General features: G+C 39.7%; 1 protein-coding gene across 1 annotated transcript in view; it reads left to right on the forward strand.

Annotated features, from left to right (window-relative positions):
* Window positions 1–3,577: 3,577 nt before the first annotated feature.
* smad6b (SMAD family member 6b) overlaps window positions 3,578–20,329 on the forward strand; it is a 79,596-nt gene continuing 62,844 nt past the window's right edge. Inside the window, exon 1 of the mRNA XM_061917144.1 lies at window positions 3,578–4,892. Coding sequence (XP_061773128.1) covers window positions 4,199–4,892 — 694 coding nt within the window. The 5' untranslated portion in view covers window positions 3,578–4,198. The remainder of the gene's footprint in view (window positions 4,893–20,329) is intronic.

Raw genomic sequence — 20,329 nt, forward strand, 5'->3', positions numbered from 1 at the left:
AGTAACTAAAATATAAAACTTATTTTCAGTTATTTCACCTTTTTTTTGTTAAGTACATAACTCCACGTGTTAATTCATAGTTGTGATGCCTTCAGTGACAATCTACAAAGTAAATAATCATGAAAATAAAGAAAACACAGTGTATGAGGTGTCCAAACTTTTGGCCTGTACTATATTTTTTGGAAAATATACTAATATTTTATTGTTTCTGTATGCAACTCTTGGTTCCCTGCACTAATGCTACACAAGCTCCATCTAGTGGTACGCCAAATAATCACTTGCTTAAAGTACAGTGTTTTAGTTTCTTATATTCAAACACAGTGGTACTGTTCGAACTGTGTATAATGTTACAGTGGCCAGAAAAAAATAATGTACTTGTTAAATAAAACTTTGGTCTTGTTTTTAATGCATACTTAGGCCTACTATGCTACTGTATTTAATATTGGTCATTATAGTGTGCTAGCTGAGGCATAGGCGCCAAGTGGGTGTTTGGTTTGTGTGTATTAAAAAAAAAAAAAAAGAAGATGTTTAGTGAAGTTAATATCCCATAAATTTGTGGCTTTATTATTTTGTAAAACAGACGAAACTCCCCACAAAATTAACAACAACAAGATTAATTTTTCAAATATTATTTTAAAGATTGAAAGTTGCCATCAATCCCACATGGGTGCTCGGCATTGGATTGGCACCTCCGAGCGGAGGTGGTACATTGTAAAAAAAGTTTGCGAAAAACTGGTGTAGAGAGTCAGTTTATTAAACATACACTTTGTACAGGGGGAGTTAAATGGAAAATATGCAAATGCCATTTTTATTTTAACAATACTTTACAAATTGTGCAATACTAATAAAATGAATATGAATTTACAATGCCTTGTTGAGCATCCATCCATCCATTTCCTACCGCTTATTCCCTTTGGGGTCGCGGGGGGGCGCTGGTGCCTATCTCAGCTACAATCGGGCAGAAGGCGGGGTACACCCTGGACAAGTCGCCACCTCATCGCAGGGCCAACACAGATAGACAGACAACATTCACACTCACATTCACACACTAGGGCCAATTTAGTGTTGCCAATCAACTTATCCCCAGGTGCATGTCTTTGGAAGTGGGAGGAAGCCGGAGTACCCGGAGGGAACCGACGCATTCATGGGGAGGACTTGTAAACTCCACACAGAAAGATCCAACGCCTGGGATTGAACCCTGACTACTCAGGACCTTCGTTTTGTGAGGCAGACGCACTAACCCCTCTGCCACCATGAAGCCTCTTGTAGAGCAAATGTCCTCAAATTCTATTTTAGTATTTTTTCCCCCATTATGGCTCAAACTAACTGATTGTTTTCCTCTTTATAAAAAAACAAAAACAAACGTGGGTGTTTCTTGGCCTGTACTGTATTTTTTGGAAAATATACTGATATTCTATCATTTCTGTACGCAACTTTTGGTTGTCTGCACTAATGGTACACAAGTTCCATCTAGTGGTACGCTATAAAATCACATAATTAAAGTACAGTGTTTTAGTTTCTTATACTGGTACTGTTCAAAATGTGTATAATGTTACAGCGGCCCCATAAAATGAATGTACTTGTTTAAAATACCTTGGGCTTGTTTTTAATTAATACTTAGGCCTACTACGCTACTATATTTTAATATCGGTCATTATGATGGCACATGAAGAGCTGTGTTCGGGGAGTTAAATGGAAAATGTTCAAATGCCATTTTTATTTTAACATTATTTTACAAATATATAATATAATCTTAGAGAAAAATGTAACTTAAAACATTTTTCTGCACGTACAACACTTAAGACCTTCAGTACATCTGTATGTACTAATATGATCCACTCCAAGAAACTCTTCAAACATAAAGTGTTTACAAAGTACAAAAAAGAAGACTCATGATAAACATTCTGAATTTATTCACCCATTCATTCTTTAATTCCTCAAAATAATCGTACTCATCTCATCGTATGGAATAAAACTTCAACAAATATGTATTTATTTATTTTTATTTAATTACTTATGGAGTAAATTGTGAAAACATTGAGAACAGGAAGTGAACAAAAGCTTTGGCAACTGTTATGTAAAAGAAAAGGGGTAGGATTAAATAAGGTCTGCTTCTTCCTACTCCTTTTCGAACATGTTGCATGTTCGAAATAAACTCATACTCATACTCAAATTGTGCAATACAAATGACATCAATATGAATTTACATTGCCTTGTTGGGCAAACGTCCTCAAATTTTATTTTAGTAATTGTTTTCCCAATTAAAGGCCTACTGAAATGAGATTTTCTTATTTAGACGGGGATAGCAGGTCCATTCTATGTGTCATACTTGATCATTTCGCGATATTGCCATATTTTTGCTGAAAGGATTTAGTAGAGAACATCCACGATAAAGTTTGCAACTTTCGGTGCTAAGAGAAATGCCCTGCCTCTACCGGAAGTCGCAGACGATGACGTCACATGTTTGATGGCTCCTCACATATTCACATTGATTTTAATGGGAGCCTCCAACAAAAAGTGCTATTCGGACCGAGAAAACGACAATTTCCCCATTAATTTGAGCGAGGATGAAAGATTTGTGTTTGAGGATATTGATAGCAACGGACTAGAAAAAAAAAAAGTAAAAAAAAAAACGCGATTGCATTGGGAAGGATTCCGATGTTTTTAGACACATTTACTAGGTTAATTCTGGGAAATACCTTATCTTTCTATTATGTTGCTAGTGTTTTAGTGAGTTTAATATTACCTGATAGTCGGAGGGATGTGTCCACGGGTGTCTTGACGCGCAGTGTCTCAGGGGAGTTGACGGCAGCTATGGACGGCACAAGCTCAGCTTTTCTCCGGTAAGAACTGACTTTTTAACCACAATTTTCTCACCGAAACCTGCTTGTTGACATGTGGTCGGGATCCATGTTCGCTTGACTGCGCTCTGATCCATAGGAAAGTTTCAACTCCAGGAATTTTAAACAATGAATCACCGTGTGTTTGTGTGGCTAAAGGCTCAAGCTTCCCATCTCCATCTTTCTACTGTGACTTCTCCAATATTAATTTAACAAATTGCAAAAGATTCAGCAACACAGATGTCCAAAAAACTGTATAATTATGCTGTTAAAGCAGACGACGTTTAGCTGTGTGTGGGTGCAGCGCTCATACTTCCTAAAAACCTGTGTCGTCTTGCGTACACGTCCTCATTACATGACATTTTCAAGATGAAACTCACGGAAAATTTAAAATTGTAATTTAGTAAACTAAAAAGGCCGTATTGGCATGTGTTGCAATGTTAATATTTCATCATTGATATATAAACTATCAGACTGCGTGGTGGGTAGTAGTGGGTTTCAGTAGGCCTTTCATTCTGAAACTATTTGATTGTTGTCCTCATAAGAAAAACAGCACAAAAAAAACAAAAAACATGGGTGTTTCTTGTTATTTTGCAGCCCAGCGCGATAACACGCCGAAATGTAAATAAAGTTGGGAGTGAGTCGAAGGTGGATGTTTCGCCTTTAAGAGTTGAGAAACTTGAAACCTTGTTTGTGCACCAATCAGTGCAGCTCCCAGCCGCCAAAGTGTCTAGACTAGCACATGATGGTAGTCAGCCAATGGCTCCAGCGCTCTCCTCGGGGGCCCCGAGCGTGTGCGTGTGTGCGTGCGTGCGGGAGAGAGAGAGGGGAAGGGGGAGTGAAAAAGGAAAGAAAGCACGCTGGCTTGCAGTCCAGTCCGACTCTGAGGAGGGAAACAGGAATGCGCTCCGTCTCTAGGATTGCTCCTGGATCTTTTTTTTTTGTGGGGATATAACAAAAAGAGCCGCTTTTTTGGGGGGGGCGGGTTGTACAAAAAAGTGCCGAACTATCGCGAGTTTTGGAGCTACTTTTATTCGGATCCGAGATGGACTCCCACGTCTAGTTGACTTATAAAGCGGCTTTCCCCCCCCTGGCTTGTCGCGGTCTGCTCGGAATGTCGCGTGTCGCCGCGTCGTCGCCGCCGTGCGCTTTTGTCGGCGTCTAGACGCAACCGGTGCGTGTTTGCATCCGATGTTGCGTCCGTCGGTCGGCTGTGCGAGCTCTGCACGGCGCCTCACTGACGTCTTCATGTTGAGTTCGAGTAAGTTCGGGACGGCCGTGTAAAGAGTGACTCTCTTACCCCTTTACCCCCTACCCCGCCATCCCCCCCTTCCCCCAAATAGATAGTCGGGTCGTCTATGTTCAGGACGAGACGCTCAGGTCTTGTGCGGCGACTCTGGAGAAGCCGTTTGGTTCCAGATAAAGAAAGGGACGATGGAAATGGGGAAAGTAGCGAGGGGTGCAGCCGGGACGAGGCGTTTGCGAACAACCCGCAGAAGATTCCCAAAACGGAGTTCGGATCGATGACCCCGTGCGGGGCTTTCGCGGGCGGCCCAGGCGGGGTGGACCAAGATGGAGGTACCGGGCAGGACAGTGACGCCAGGACGGTGACCTGCTGCCTATTTAAAGAGCGGGACCACGCCGAGGACGGGATGAGGGAGCCCGGGTCGTGCCACTTCCCCCTGAGGGGCCAGCTCGGTTCCCCCGAGTCCCAGGAAGCGACGCCTCCCCGCGCGGTGCTGGAGGAAGAACTCAAGCTGGCCGCGCACTCGCTTTTAAAAAAGCTGAAGGAGAAGGCGCTGGATACTTTACTTGAGGCGGTGGAGTCCAGAGGAGGGCTTCCCAGCGACTGTGTCATGGTGTCCCGGACTGAGCTGAGGCCGGGCGGCCACGTCTCGTCCCCGCAGCTGCTGGTGTGTAGACTGTACCGCTGGTCAGACCTCCAGCACCCAGCCCAGCTCAAGGCGCTCTGTGAGTGTAAGAGCTTCGGAGGAACGGACAGTCCGACCGTGTGCTGCAACCCCTATCACTACAGCCGCCTCTGTGGGCCAGGTAAGAACTCTGCTGGCTCACCTGGATGTGCATGCTGGAAAGCAGGGGTGTACAACTCATTTTAGACGACCCACATGGAGAAAAATCTACTCCCAAGTGGGCCCGACTTGTAAAATCACGGCACGATAACTTAAAAATAAAAACAACTTCGGAATATTTTTCCTTGTTTAAAAATAGAACAAGCACATTCTCAAAAAGTACAAATCATAATGGTGTTGGGTTTTATTTTACACATTTACATGTTGCGGTTGGGCTTCACGGTGGAAGAGGGGTTCGTGCGTCTGCCTCACAATACAAAGGTCCTGCAGTCCTGGGTTCAAATCCAGGCTCGGGATCTTTCTGTGTGGAGTTTGCATGTCCTCCCCGTGATTGCGTGGGTTCCATCCGGGTACTCCGGCTTCCTCCCACTTCCAAAGACATGCACCTGGGGATAGGTTGATTGGCAACACTAAATTGGCCCTAGTGTGTGAATGTGAGTGTGAATGTTGTCTGTCTATCTGTGTTGGCCCTGCAATGAGATAGCGACTTGTCCAGGGTGTACCCCGCTTTCCGCCCGATTGTAGCTGAGATAGGCGCCAGCGCCCCCCATGACCCCAAAAGGGAATAAGCGGTAGAAAATAGATGGATGGATACATGTTGCGGTTAATAGTGTTCTATCTTTATTTGTCGTTGTTTATACTTTCTGAATAAATGATGTGATAATGTTCATCAGTCAACTCATTAGTGTTAATTTTCAATCTAGCAAGATAAAAAAATAATATCAAAATCAAATGTATATATAGTAATATAATATTGCCAACATTTTTAAGTTTTCTTATAAAATTGTGACTTTTCTCGAGTAAAATGACGACTTTTCAGAGAATTGCCAAAATGTTAAGCTTTTCTTGTATAATTGCTACTGTTATTGAGTTAAATTTGAACTTTTATCATAATATTGCATAAATGTTCAGTTTTTCTTGAAAATGTTTTACTTGACTTTAACTCGGAGCGGTATCGCTTTGTTGGTAGAATAGAATAGAATAGAAAGTACGTTATTAATCCCTGGGGGAAATTCGGCACCACGGTTCGCTCACAATACACAATAATAATAATAAATAATACATTTTATATTGTATTATATAAATAATATATGAATAATCTAAATATATTTGACATATATTCTACATATATTCTATATTTAAGTGCAGTCAAAAGGAACATTTGCATTATATATGCATATGCAAACATATGCAGTAGAGTGGCCCTGCTAGCGACTTTAGGGTTCCAGGTTCGATCCCCGCTTCTGTCATCCTAGTCACTGCCGTTGTGGTCTTGGGCAAGACACTTTGCCCACCTGCTCCCTGTGCCACCCACACTTGTTTAAATGTAACTTAGATATTGGGTTTCCCAATGTAAAGCGCTTTGAGTCGCTAGAGAAAAGCGCTATATAAATATACTTCACGTCCAATTGCAGTATGTTATTCATGTAGTTTGCTCATTTTCCTCGACATCATGGGGTTTATTTTATTTTTACATATTTAGCATAATCTACAAAGATACAAATAATTTCTATTGCGACATCAAATCTTTATTAGTCTATCTTTATTTGTTGTTATTTATACTTTCTGAATAAATGATGTGATAATGTTCATCAGTCAACTCATTAGTGTTAATTTTCAATCTAACAAGATAAAAAAATATCAAAATCAAATTTATAGTGATATAGTAATATAATGTTGCCAACATTTTTAAGTTTTCTTATAAAATTGTGACTTTTCTCGACTAAAATTACGACTCTTTTCAGAGAATTGCCAAAATGTTAAGCTTTTCTTGTAAAATTGCTACTGTTATTGTGTAAAATTCCAACTTTTATCATAATATTGCATAAATGTTCAGTTTTTCTTGAAAAAGTTTGACTTGCGTTGAGTAAAACTACGACTTTTACTCGGGAAGGTATAGGTCGGTTGGTATAGTGGGCATGCCAGCGACTTGAGGGTTCCAGGTTTGATGTCCGCTTCTTCCATCCTTGTCACTGCCGTTGTGTTCTTGGGCAAGACCCTTCATCCACCTGCTCCCAGTGCCACCCGCACTGGTTTAAATGTAACTTAGATATTGGGTTTCACAATATAAAACGCTTTGAGTCACTAGAGAAAAGCGCTATATGAATATACTTCACTCCAAATTACATTATTTTATTTACGTAGTTTGCTCATTTTCCTTGACATCATGTGGTTTATTTATTTTTTTTAATATGTAGCATAATCTACAAAGGAACAAATACTTGCTATTGCGACATTTAATCTTTATTAGTCTATCTTTATTTGTTGTTATTTATACTTTCTGAATAAATGATGTGATAATGTTAAACAGTCAACTCATTAGTGTTCATTTTCAATCCATCAAGATAAAAAATATATCAAAATCAAATTTATAGCAGTATAGCTCGGTTGGTAGAGTGGCCGTGCTAGCGGCTTGCGGGTTCCAGGTTTGATGCCCGCTTCTGCCATCCTAGTCACTGACGTTGTGTCCCTGGGCAAGACACTTTACCCACATGTTCCCAATTCCACTCACACTGGTTTAAAATTGTAACTTAGATATCGGGTTTCACAATGTAAGGCGCTTTGAGTCACTAGAGAAAAGCGCTATATAAATATACTTCACGTCAAATTGCAGTATGTCATTCATGTAGTTTGCTCATTTTCCTCAACATCATGTGGTTTATTTATTTTTTTTACATATGTAGCATAATCTACAAAGGTACAAATAATTGCTATTTCGACATCTAGTGGGCACATTTAGAACAGTGGTTTCTTTCATTCAAAAATTTCGGCTAATTTTTATACTTAGCAAACTCTTCCCGTGGGCCGGATGAAAACTGTTCGGCCCGCGGACCTTACGTTTGACACCCCTGCTGTAAAGTTTCAAAGTGTGGGACTTTCACTTCAATGCCAAACATGTATTCTCGTAGAGCATATAGTTTTGTTTCCTGTTTCACAAAACTCTTACTTGTGGTTAACTGAAGTAAGCTTATCAGGTTTGGAAAACATACTCTATTTTTCCCAATCTGGTGCACCTCTCACATTTTGAAAGCCCCTGTTATGGTTGATATTTGTTTAGTAAATTAACCCCATTCTATATACCAGCGGGTAGGGAACTTATGGCTCTTGAGCCCGATGTTGCTCTTTTGATGACTGCATCTGGCACTCAGGTAAATCTTAGCTGGCATTGCTTAACATTATATGTCAGTGTTTTTCAACCTTTTCTGAGCCAAGGCACATTTCTTTCATAGAAATTTTTTTGAAGCACACCACCAACAGAAAACAAAAAAATGAAACTCAGTAGGCGATACCGACAATACAAAGTCATTCTCGCAATTGTTGGATATGAATTCAAACCATAACCAATTATGCATTACTATAGCTTTTGTCTCAATGTAGGTGTACTGTCACCACCTGTCTCATCTCGCCGTAACTTATTTTGAGTTTTTTTGTGTGTCCTGCGCTTCTATTTTGGTTGGCTTTTTCTCTTTTGTTGGTATTTTCCTGTAGCAGGGAAATGCTATTCCCCGCACCTGCTTTGTTTTCGCAATCAAGACTATTTAAGTTGTGCGGACGCACTCTTTCTTTGTGGGGACGTTGTTGGTTGTCATGCCATGTACGGATGTGCTTTGTGGACGCCGTCTGCTCCTTACTCTGTAAGTCTTTGCTGTCGTCCAGCATTCTTTTTTGTTTACTTTGCAGCCAGTTCAGTTTTAGTTTTGTTTTGCTTCAATGCCTTTTCTTAGCGGCACTTCGCGGCACTCGCCTTTTGTTTATTTTTGCTTGAAGTGATGGATACCTTTTTACCCACACGCTCCCTCCCGCATATTCTGATCATGACAAACCATGTTTCCGACATCTACAAAGCCTCACCTACTGATATGGAAGAGTATTACACGGTTACTCTGCCGAGCTCTAGACAGCACAGACACTCAACAATGGCACATTTGCGGATTATAAGGAATGGTTTGCAAAAAAAACATTTTTAACCCAATTAGGCGAAATTACATAGTCTTCTACGGCACACCAGAGTGTATCCCACGGCACACTAGTGGGCCACGGCACAGTAGTTGAAAAACACAACGATAAGTAATGAATAATTCCGCTGGTAATCACAGTGTTAAAAATAACTTTCAAAATACGAAACATTCTCATGCATTTTAAGCCATACACCCGTTTTCTACCGCACCTGTTCAAGAAGTCGCATTAATGGTAAGAACTATTTTATTCATTATTGGTTAGTTTCAGAATAACAATGTTATTAAAAAGAAGAAGATACTTATTATAGTCTTAAAATGTTTGGTCTTACGTAAAAATGCACGCATTAAGTTGTATTAATCCATCCATCCATCCATTTTCTACCACTAATTCCCCTTTGGGGTCGTATTCAGTGTTAAAAAATATTATATGGCGGAAATCTCTCACGGAAACAGATTTTATAATATTTGGCTTTCATGGCTCTCTCAGCCAAAAAGGTTCCCGACCCCTGCTTTATACAGTGATGCAGGGATACTTCAACTTTAGAGTGCCCCAACCATACAGTGCCTCTCCTGAAAACCTCCCGGGAAAAAATGTTTTCCCAAAAATCTCCCGAAATTCAGGCGGAGCTGGAGGCCACACCCCCTCCAGCTCCATGAGAACCCGACTCAGCAATGTTGTGACCCTCTTAAACAGGACAATACTGCCCTCTACTGTACATAAAATAGAATACAATGTAAATATATTCTACATATATTCTATATATATATATATATATATATATATATATATATATATATATATATATATTCGCTGGATCGGTTCGCAGCCGAGTGTGAAGCGACCGGAATGAGAATCAGCACCTCCAAGTCCGAATCCATGGTTCTCGCCCGGAAAAGGGTGGAGTGCCATCTCCGGGTTGGGGAGGAGACCCTGCCCCAAGTGGAGGAGTTCAAGTACCTAGGAGTCTTGTTCACGAGTGAAGGAAGAGTGGATCGTGAGATCGACAGGCGGATCGGTGCGGCGTCTTCAGTAATGCGGACGTTGTACCGGTCCGTTGTGGTGAAGAAGGAGCTGAGCCGGAAGGCAAAGCTCTCAATTTACCGGTCGATCTACGTTCCCATCCTCGCCTATGGTCATGAGCTTTGGGTCATGACCGAAAGGATAAGATCACGGGTACAAGCGGCCGAAATGAGTTTCCTCCGCCGTGTGGCGGGGCTCTCCCTTAGAGATAGGGTGAGAAGCTCTGCCATCCGGCAGGAACTCAAAGTAAAGCCGCTGCTCCTTCACATCGAGAGGAGCCAGATGAGGTGGTTCGGGCATCTGGTCAGGATGCCACCCGAACGCCTCCCTAGGGAGGTGTTTAGGGCACGTCCAACCGGTAGGAGGCCACGGGGAAGACCCAGGACACGTTGGGAAGACTATGTCTCCCAGCTGGCCTGGGAACGCCTCGGGATCCCCCGGGAAGAGCTAGACGAAGTGGCTGGGGAGAGGGAAGTCTGGGTTTCCCTGCTTAGGCTGTTGCCCCCGTGACCCGACCTCGGATAAGCGGAAGATGATGGATGGATGGATGGATATATTCTACATTTAAGTGCAGTCAAGGAACATGCATTAGGGAGTCTGTTCTGAAGCCCACAGTAAAGAGACGTAATTTCATCACGTCGCCTGGTTATTAACTCCAACCCAATATATTACACCGTCGACGAGCAAAATGAAGAAATACGCTTGCAAGTTCCAGAACGATTGGAAACAAGAATTTCAGTTTATCCAGGAGAGTTCGAAGGGGAAAGGGTATGTTGCCTGTAAATTTTGTAGAACAGACATCTCCATTGAACACGGCTGCCGAACGGATATACTCAGCCATGAACGGTCAGCGAAGCACAAAGCGTCCGCAGCGCAGCATCGTTCACAACCCAGTATTATGGACCACCTCGCAAAATGGAGACCCGATGGTGTAACTTATGCTGACACAAAGATGGCTATGCTGATAACTGAAAGCAACATCCCGTTCTCATTTTCGGATGTCTACAACAAATCTATGAAGGATATGTTCCCGGATTCGGAGATTGCTTGCCAATACGCAAATGGCAGAACAAAGGTTACTCAAATAGTGAAAGGCAAGTGTTGTTTTTTTTTTTTTTAGTAACCAGCAAACACACTACAGTTAGTAGAACCACTGTGTTTCTATTACTGTGTATTTGATAGGTGCCGTCGGAAATTCAACTATTTCTTTTATTTATATGTATAATAAAATAAATATATATAGCTAGAATTCACTGAAAGTCAACTATTTCATACATATATATATTTATTTATACATATATATATATATATGAAATTTATATGAAATACTCGAGTTGGTGAATTATACTCCTCCCCTCTTAACCACGGCCCCCACCTCAACCACGCCTCCGCCCCACCCCCGACCACGCCCCTTCAAACCCCCGCGAAATCGGAGGTCTCAAGGTTGGCAAGTATGGCCCCAACTTAAAGGGGAACTTCACTTTTTTGGAATTTTTTCTATCATTTTAACGAGTAGTGAGGGGAAATAATCGAATTTTAGACAAAGACAATTATAAATTTGATTAATAAATGTCAATATCAGTAAATGTATGTTTCTTTACTTCCACAATTTTCTAAAATCATTGAAAAACTGTTAAATAACAGATTAGAGAGTTTCATAAATAAAAAAAATAGAATACTCAAAGAGAACCAATATGGTTACAGAGCTAATGTTTCAACTTCAATGACTTTAATTGAAATTACAGAGGAAATCACCAGTGCAGTAGATAATAGAAAATAGCATTTGACAGAATTAATCACAATATTTTAATCAAAAAACTAGAAAGATACTGCATCAGAGGGTTAGTCTTAAACTGGATAAGAAGTTATCTAACGAACAGGAAACAATACGTGAAGCTAGGTGAACACACTTCTACAACGCTAAATATATCCTGTGGTGTACCTCAGGGATCAATACTAGGACTTAGAATATTCAATCTCTATATAAATGACATTTGTAAAGTTACAAGAGATTTAAAGTTAGTATTATTTGCGGATGATACAACAGCGTTTTGTTCAGGAAAGAACACACAGAAGATAATACAAATAATAACAGAAGAAATAAACACATTCAAAAAAATGGTTTGACAAAAACAGACTATCGTTGAATCTCAGTAAAACTAAAATAACGCTATTTGGTAACAGTGGAAAAGAAAGTCAAATACAAATAGATGGAATAGAAATTGAAAGAGTAAATGAAATCAAATTTCTAGGTATAATGATTGATAATAAATTGAACTGGAAATCTCATGTAATAAATATAGAACTATTTCCTTGAATAGCCACCGGGCATGTAATATGCGCCTGCCTTGAATTACTGCCGGGTCAAACTCGCTCCCCAAATTTATTAGCGCATACTTACTTTTACCGCCGGGTCAAATTCGTGACGTCACGAGTGATGCTTCCCCTTTCGTCATTTTCAAAATGGCGGAGAAGTTTATTTATGCTTCTACTATGTGTAAACCAGGGGTCTTGTTCCACAGTCATACAGATCACACTGATGGTTGTGATATAAAACAACTTTAATACTCTTACTAATATGTGCCACACTCTGTGAACCCACACCAAACACATTTTGGGTCAAACTCGCTCCCCAAATTTATTAGCGCATACTTACTTTTACCGCTGGGTCAAATTCGTGACGTCACGAGTGATGCTTCCCCTTTCGTCATTTTCAAAATGGCGGAGAAGTTTATTTATGCTTCTACTATGTGTAAACCAGGGGTCTTGTTCCACAGCCATACAGATCACACTGATGGTTGTGATATAAAACAACTTTAATACTCTTACTAATTTGTGCCACACTCTGTGAACCCACACCAAACACATTTCAGGAGAACATCAGCTCTGTAACACATTATAAACGCAACATAAGAAATACCCACAATGTCATGCATCCATGACTCTTGGCTATATTATACACCCCGCTAGCACCAAAATCAATTAATATTCTCTACTGCTCACTAGTGTTACCATATCTGAGTTACTGTGTAGAAATATGGAGAAATAATTACAAAAGTATGCTCCATTCACTAATGGTGTTACAAAAAATATCAGTTAGAATTATACGTAATGTTGGATATAGAGAACATACAAACCCTTTATTTATTGAATCAAAGATACTGAAATTCCACGACATAGTGAATTTGCAAACAGCTAAAATTATACACAAAGCAAACAATAACCGGTTACCCAAGGATATACAACAATTCTTCTCAACAAAAAAGGAGAAATATAATCTTAGAGAAGAATGTAATTTAAAACATTTGTATGCACGTACAACACTTAAAACCTTCAGCATATCTGCGTGTGGAATTAAATTATGGAATGGATTAAGCAAAGCAATTAAACAATGTACTACCGTATTTCCTTGAATTGCCGCCGGGGCGCTAATTAATTTAAAACTTCTTCTCACTCCTGCGCTTACCAAAGGCATGTGGTAAAAATAAGCATGCGCTAATTATTTTAAAATCTCTTCTCACTCCGGCACTTAACAAAGGTGTGCAGTAAAAAGTTGAGTGTGATGTAAGTTTGGACCTTAAATCCTACTGAATAGCTCTCAATCTTCTTCCCTTTATGCGATTTCAAATTACCGGTATTGAAATCAGCCTCCTCCATTTTGAAACCGATGACAGGGGAAGTGTCCTTCGTGACGTCACAAGTTTGACCAGGCGGTAATACTAAGCATGCGCTAATTATTTTGGAAGCGAGTTTGACCCGGCAGTAATTAAAGGCAGGTGCATACTATATGCCCTGCGGCAATTCAAGGAAATACGGTAATATGATTCACTTCAAGAAAATCTTCAAACTTAAAGTGTTTACAAAGTACAAAGAAGAAGAACCATGATGAACATTCTGAATTCATTCATCCATTCATTCTGTCATTCTCAAATAATCTTACTTATCTCATCGTATGGAATATAACTTCACCAATTATTATTATAATTTTTTTTGTGATTCTCAAGGAGTATATTGTGAATACATTGAAAACAGGAAGTGAACAAAAGTTTTCGCAACTGTTATGTAAAAGAAAAGGGGTAGGATTAAATAAGCTTCTTCCTACTTCTTTTCGAACATGTTTAAAAGAGAAACTGGAAGTTGTGATGTATCATTTTGTATGCTTCCATGTTCGAAATAAACTCAAACTCAAACTCAATAATCACTGATCCATTTATTTATTGTAATTAAAGTAATGCGGACAGTTCTAAATTTTGGCAGATTGCAGCTCGCCACTTCACCGAGAGATCCGACCAGCTCCTTTATTTTAGGGCACTTAGGGTATAGTTTTGCACAAATTTTCATTAATTTAACAAATGTAGGAATTAATTTACCTGTCTCTCATTACAAAAGTTTTAAAAGTTGGAAGGGATAATGCTTATTCAGTGAAACAAAAATAAATTTACAACTATATTAATATACATAAATTTATAATGCATCAACAATCAATTTTTAATTGAATCGTAGCGTTTAAATCGTAATCGAATCGTGAGATCCCCCAAATTTCCCACCTTACGTGTATATACATGTATTTTAACTTGTAAATAAACGCTAGCAAAAGTCAGCTTACAAAGGAGATAATGGGATCTGCTCTATACCGCCTATAAAGCGCTCTAAAAAACACGCAACAATGTTTTATATATCCGCTGTAAGTATATATGAAATGTAGTAACAGACACATTCATAATAACATGTAAAATATGTATATGTATATATATATATATATATATATATATATATATATATATATATATATATATATATATATATATATATATATATATATATATATATATATATATTTAAGCATTTGGCGGCGTATTAATTTCACAGATGCATCACAACGTTCACCATTTCCTTCAACAGTAACAACTACTCGGGGCAGGCTTCATGCCAGCCATCAAAAACTACCAGGACCTAATATTTTGAGCCTGAGTATACAGAGGATGAGTTACAAACTTTAGAAGCTGAGTGACAAGCAGATCCAGCAAATACCAACTAAGTGCTATAAATACAAATTACAGACATAATAAAACAGTCCCTTACTGTATAATGTCTGCTCTCACTGGGATGCCACCTGATGAAAGATTTGTATCATAATTATGATCCTCATGCAGGTTTAAAAAAAAAAGGTGTGTTCAAACAAGCTTCTTTTCATATTTTTCCTCACCATCTCCAGGTCTAAGTTGGATGTCAAAAATGACCAACTTCTCTGTTTATGGCTACAACCTCCTACTATCCAAGAGGGAGGATTGATTTATAATCTAGAATTACCTTTCACTAACTCAGAAGCGATGCAACAGCTCAGTATTTCAATAGCTGCAGAAGTAGATGGTCTGTGTTAGCGTTTATAATAACAATATTGGTAATACTTGGTAATATGCAAGCCACAAGCTGTAAGTGGAGTTTTGTTGGCGTCTTTTTTTATTTTTTTTATTTAGGGTGCTCTATGGGCACAATCTCCATCCATCCATCAATTTTCTACCGCTTATTCCCTTTGAGGGTCGCGGGGGGCGCTGGTGCCTTTCTCAGCTACAATCGGGCGGAAGGCGGTGTACACCCTGGACAAGTCGCCATCATCGCAGGGCCAACACAGATAGACAGACAACATTCACACTCACATTCACACTAGGGCCAATTTAGTGTTGCCAATCAACCTATCCCCAGGTGCATGTCTTTGGAAGTGGGAGGAAGCCGGAGTACCCGGAGGGAACCCACGCATTCACGGGGAGGACATGCAAACTCCACACAGAAAGATCCCGAGCCCAGGATTGAACACCAGACTATTCAGGACCTTTGTATTGTGAGGAAGACGCACTAACCCCTCTGCCACCTTGAAGCCCATCGGCACAATAGATTATTCCTATTAACTTCATTATTATCCACAAACCAGAATGCAAAAAAAACAAAGGGATTGTGAATGACATGCAACATAAAAAAAGTACAGTTACCCTTTTTTTTTAGAGTTTTTTTTTTTACTTAAAAGCTGTCTCTTGGCTAATTATTGTGATTTAAGTTGCAAGACAAAAATGGAGGTACAAGCATCCCCGCTATTAGTTGACATAGCAAATTTGACAGTGAAGCCAGTAAGATCAGCCCAAAACATCTGGTCTTATGCACAAGCCTTATCCACTAGAGATGGACATAACTTTGTTTCTCTAACCATGGGGGAAAAAAAAGTGAGTGTGAAGGTCAGTGTTAAAAATTAAAAGTGCACGACATTTATTGAATTATAAAAGAAAAAAATCAAAAACATAACCAAGCTTGTAGCCAACTTATTTTGTCTGTACCACACTGGAGCAGTATGAGACTAATTCCAGCCAAGAAAGTTAAAACATATACGTTTGAAAATATGGAAACGCTGATGATGGTGTGTTTGACAAAAAGGCAGCAGGAAGGAGATACCGTGGAAGTCCACTCTCTAAAGCAAATGTTATTACATCACTCCCTAAAACTATTGTAGTTGTTAGTAGTACATTCTATTGTATTGTTATTATACAATATTTTGTTATCTAAACGTGTTTCTTTTTAAAAGGCAGGTTAGGTGTTAAAACTGTGCTGTTTCGGGCCAAACACCTATTCAACTTATTTCAATAAATTTTAATGGGCAACGTTGTTAACTCAAAAAACTTGCATCACAAATCAACATCTTCCGCCAGGGTGTACCCCGCCTTCCGCCCGATTGTAGCTAAGATAGTCGCAAGCGCCCCCCGCAACCCCAAAAGGGAATAAGCGGTAGAAAATGGATGGATGGATGGATCTTCCATTGGAATTAATTGAACTCCATTTTGTTGGTGATTGTTCTATTCTGGCTTCTAGAGATTGTTTTGTGAGTGTTTAAATATATTTATCTTCTTCCGTTTTAATTTGTAAAGGTTTTACAGTTTACTTCCTGACGACTTGTATGTTAATGTTTCTTGGATTTAGGTTAGTTAGCTTATGTCCATTCGCTTGGGAATGAACTGTATCAGCGGTCCGTGAACTGATCAAAATGTAGCAATCAATCCTATTTTTACAATCATTTTGATTTGAAGCGACAGTACTAACCGCCAAAAGTTTTGCCGCGGTTATCATTAATAGCGTTTATTGTTACATCCAAATGTACTACAAACGACTACAGTAGTTTTATGAAGTAATAATGTAATAATGTACACCATTGACCTCAGAGGGTGGACTTCTACCGTATTTCCTTCCAACTACTTGTTTTTCAAACACACAATTAGCAGCGTTTCCATATTTTCATGGATAAATGTCTGCCGTTTATATAATATTTTTATGTTTTTGGTTGGCTTTAGACTGCTTCAGTATGGTGCAGACAAGCAGTGATATGCTTAAATCAATCATGTTTCTGATGAGTTCCTTCTTGATTCAGTGAATTTCCACTTCTTTTTCCCAGCACTGCTGATCTTCTTTCTTACCATGCTTGGAAAAATTAAGTTTTGTCCATCTCTACCTATAAGCTTATTTTAGCGAGTAAGAACAACGTTTTAGGGCGCCTCTACGGGGTTCACTGTGACATTTGCTACACCAACTTAGGGCTGGGCGATATGGCCTTCTATTAATATCTCGATATTTTTAGGCCATGTCACGATACACGATATATATCTCGATATTTTGCCTTAGCCTTGAATTAACACTTGATGCATATAATCACAGCAGTATGATGATTCTATGTCTACATTCAAACATTTTTGTTCATACTGCATTAATATATGCTCATTTTAAACTTTCATGCAGAGAGGGAAATCACAACTAAGTCAATTGACCAAAAGTGTATTTATTAAACAGTTATTAAGAAGTGGCACAAACATTCATGTGATTTCCAAAACAGAAAGTGCAAAATTGTCAGAAACATTTTTTAAGAAGCTATTAATTCACTTTTGTGCATGATCTCACTAAGATGACATATCAACACAACACTAGATTAAAGTGCACTTTTTGTACAGAACGCAACTACAATAGTTTAAAACAAATAAATTGCACTTTTGTGCATGATGTCACACAAGATAAATGGTAAAATGGTAAATGGTCGTACTTGTATAGCACTTTTCTACCCCGTTTTAAGAAGCCCAAAGCGCTTTGACAGTATTTCCACATTCACCCATTCACACACACATTCACACACTCATGGCGGGAGCTGCCATGCAAGGCGCTAACCAGGACCCATCAGGAGCAAGGGTGAAGTGTCTTGCTCAAGGACACAACAGATGTGACTAGGATGGTCGAAGGTGGGGATTTAACTAGTAACCCTCAGATTGCTGACACGGCCACTCTCCCAACTTCGTCACGCCATCCATCAATATTCTACCGCTTGTCCCTTTTGAGTCGCAGAGGGTGCAAGAGCCTATATCAGCTGCATTCGGGCCAACACAGATAGACAGACAACATTCACACTCACATTCACACACTCGGGCCCATTTAGTGTTGCCAATCAACCTATAAAAGATATTTCAATAACTGTCAAATAATAATTAGCTGCATAAAAGGAAATCAAATAGTGTATGTTCCTCGCTATGTGATAGGTTCCTGTGGAAGTTATCTCCTCCTGTTGTTGTAAATTTTATTCATATGGTGTTGATGTGGAAATGGTTGCTTGGGCATTTTGTGGGTGTAGGACCGGCCGCAGATTTTGACATACGGAGTTTCAAGCACTCTTCATTCTCTATTGGGTGACTTTTCAAATGATGCTACAAATCAACAGTGATGGTACTTTTTGTAGCAACGCTTTTGCCGCATACTTGACACATTACGGTTGTCTGTTAAACATATTCCCACTTGAAGCCAAACCACCGCCAGACGATGGACTCCGTGCTGGTTTTTTTGGGAATGAATTATTTCTTCATTTGTTACCAGATTTGTACCTTCTCTCTCTCGTATTACCACTTGCACCGCACCGTTAGCACCACAGCTAACGTTACCCATTCCGCTACCTGTCTGCTACACGAGAGCGTATGACGTTGCACGCGCGACAGTATGTGACGTATGTAACAAGGTGCGCTTATTTTATGTCTCTGTGAGAAGGAGAGACAAGAAAGAGTGAGAAGAGCCTGAACTGTTTTGTATGCAGATAAAAGAAACTGCATGAGAACTCATACTCGAATATTACAATATAGTCACTTTTTATATCGCACAGATATAAACCTGTGATGTATCGAGTATATTCGATATACTGCCCAGCCCTACACCAACTAAAGACGGGAACGCTTGTAACTCTATTTTTTGCTTGCAACTTGAAGCATACCAATTAGCTGAGAGTTCTTATCCCAAAACATCCTTCTACTCTTCTTTATTGTTATGAGACTGGGCTAACTTTCAGTATTTAAAAAATTGCTATACTATTTTTTCTAAATGTCAACACTTCCTTGTGGTTTACATAACATGTAATGGTAGTACTTTGGTGAAAAAATGTTCATCTTTAAGCTAATTTGATGCTCCCTTTTGAGAGCCGGAGTTATTAGATGCAAATAAACCTCACCTTACCACACCCCCTCACGCTGAGTGTGCATTTGCACCTACACGGCATAATTATTTTGCATTTTTTTAGCTTTCTTGCTTTTATTGTGCACTATGGACATCGTTTGTTGTTAGTGACTTTTGGCACAACGCAACGTCCCAGATGATATAGCAAAATCGCTGTGTCAAAGAGGCAAAGATGCGGGTGGACTTAAGAGAGGAACGAAGCCCGGCTGACGTACAGTTTGTAACTATAGGCCGCCTAAGGTTAAACCTCTTCGGAATCTGTAATCATACCAAAGACTATAAAAATGGGACTCATTCCTTTCCTGCTTGGCACTCAGGATCAAGGGTTGGAATTGGGGGTTGAATCACCAAAAATGATTTCCGGGCGCGGCACCGCTGCTGCCCACTGCTCCCCTCACCTCCCAGGGGGTAATTAAGGGTGATGGGTCAAATGCAGAGACTAATTTTGCCACACCAAGAGTGTGTGTGAGACAATCATTGGTACTTTAACTTTAACTTTAATTCTGTAATGCTTGATCTTAGGGCTGGGTGATATGGACAAAAACTAATATCCTGGTATTTTTTAGGTTGAATGGCGATATACAACATATATATATCGGTATCTTAAAGCCTGACTTAAGAACTTTCAGTTTTGGTTGATTTTGAGGCGCCAGTGTACCAAAGCGGTTGGGTTTTGCCAGGAGAAGACCACACATGAGGACTAACGCATATAGCGTCATACTGACATGATGTCCGCTTTAATATTGGCGCAAATATTAGGTCGCTAATGGCTATGCTGATCTTACATAGCAGACACTATCAAGAAATGATCTTGGATTGGATTACAAACATGACGCTAGGAGCAAGAATGTATCAGGGCGGATGCAGGTCCCAAGCAAAGAAAGACCGGCGGGTGATTTTTAT

The sequence above is a fragment of the Nerophis ophidion genome, linkage group LG12 (assembly GCF_033978795.1).
Source record: "Nerophis ophidion isolate RoL-2023_Sa linkage group LG12, RoL_Noph_v1.0, whole genome shotgun sequence".
Lineage (NCBI taxonomy): Eukaryota > Metazoa > Chordata > Actinopteri > Syngnathiformes > Syngnathidae > Nerophis > Nerophis ophidion.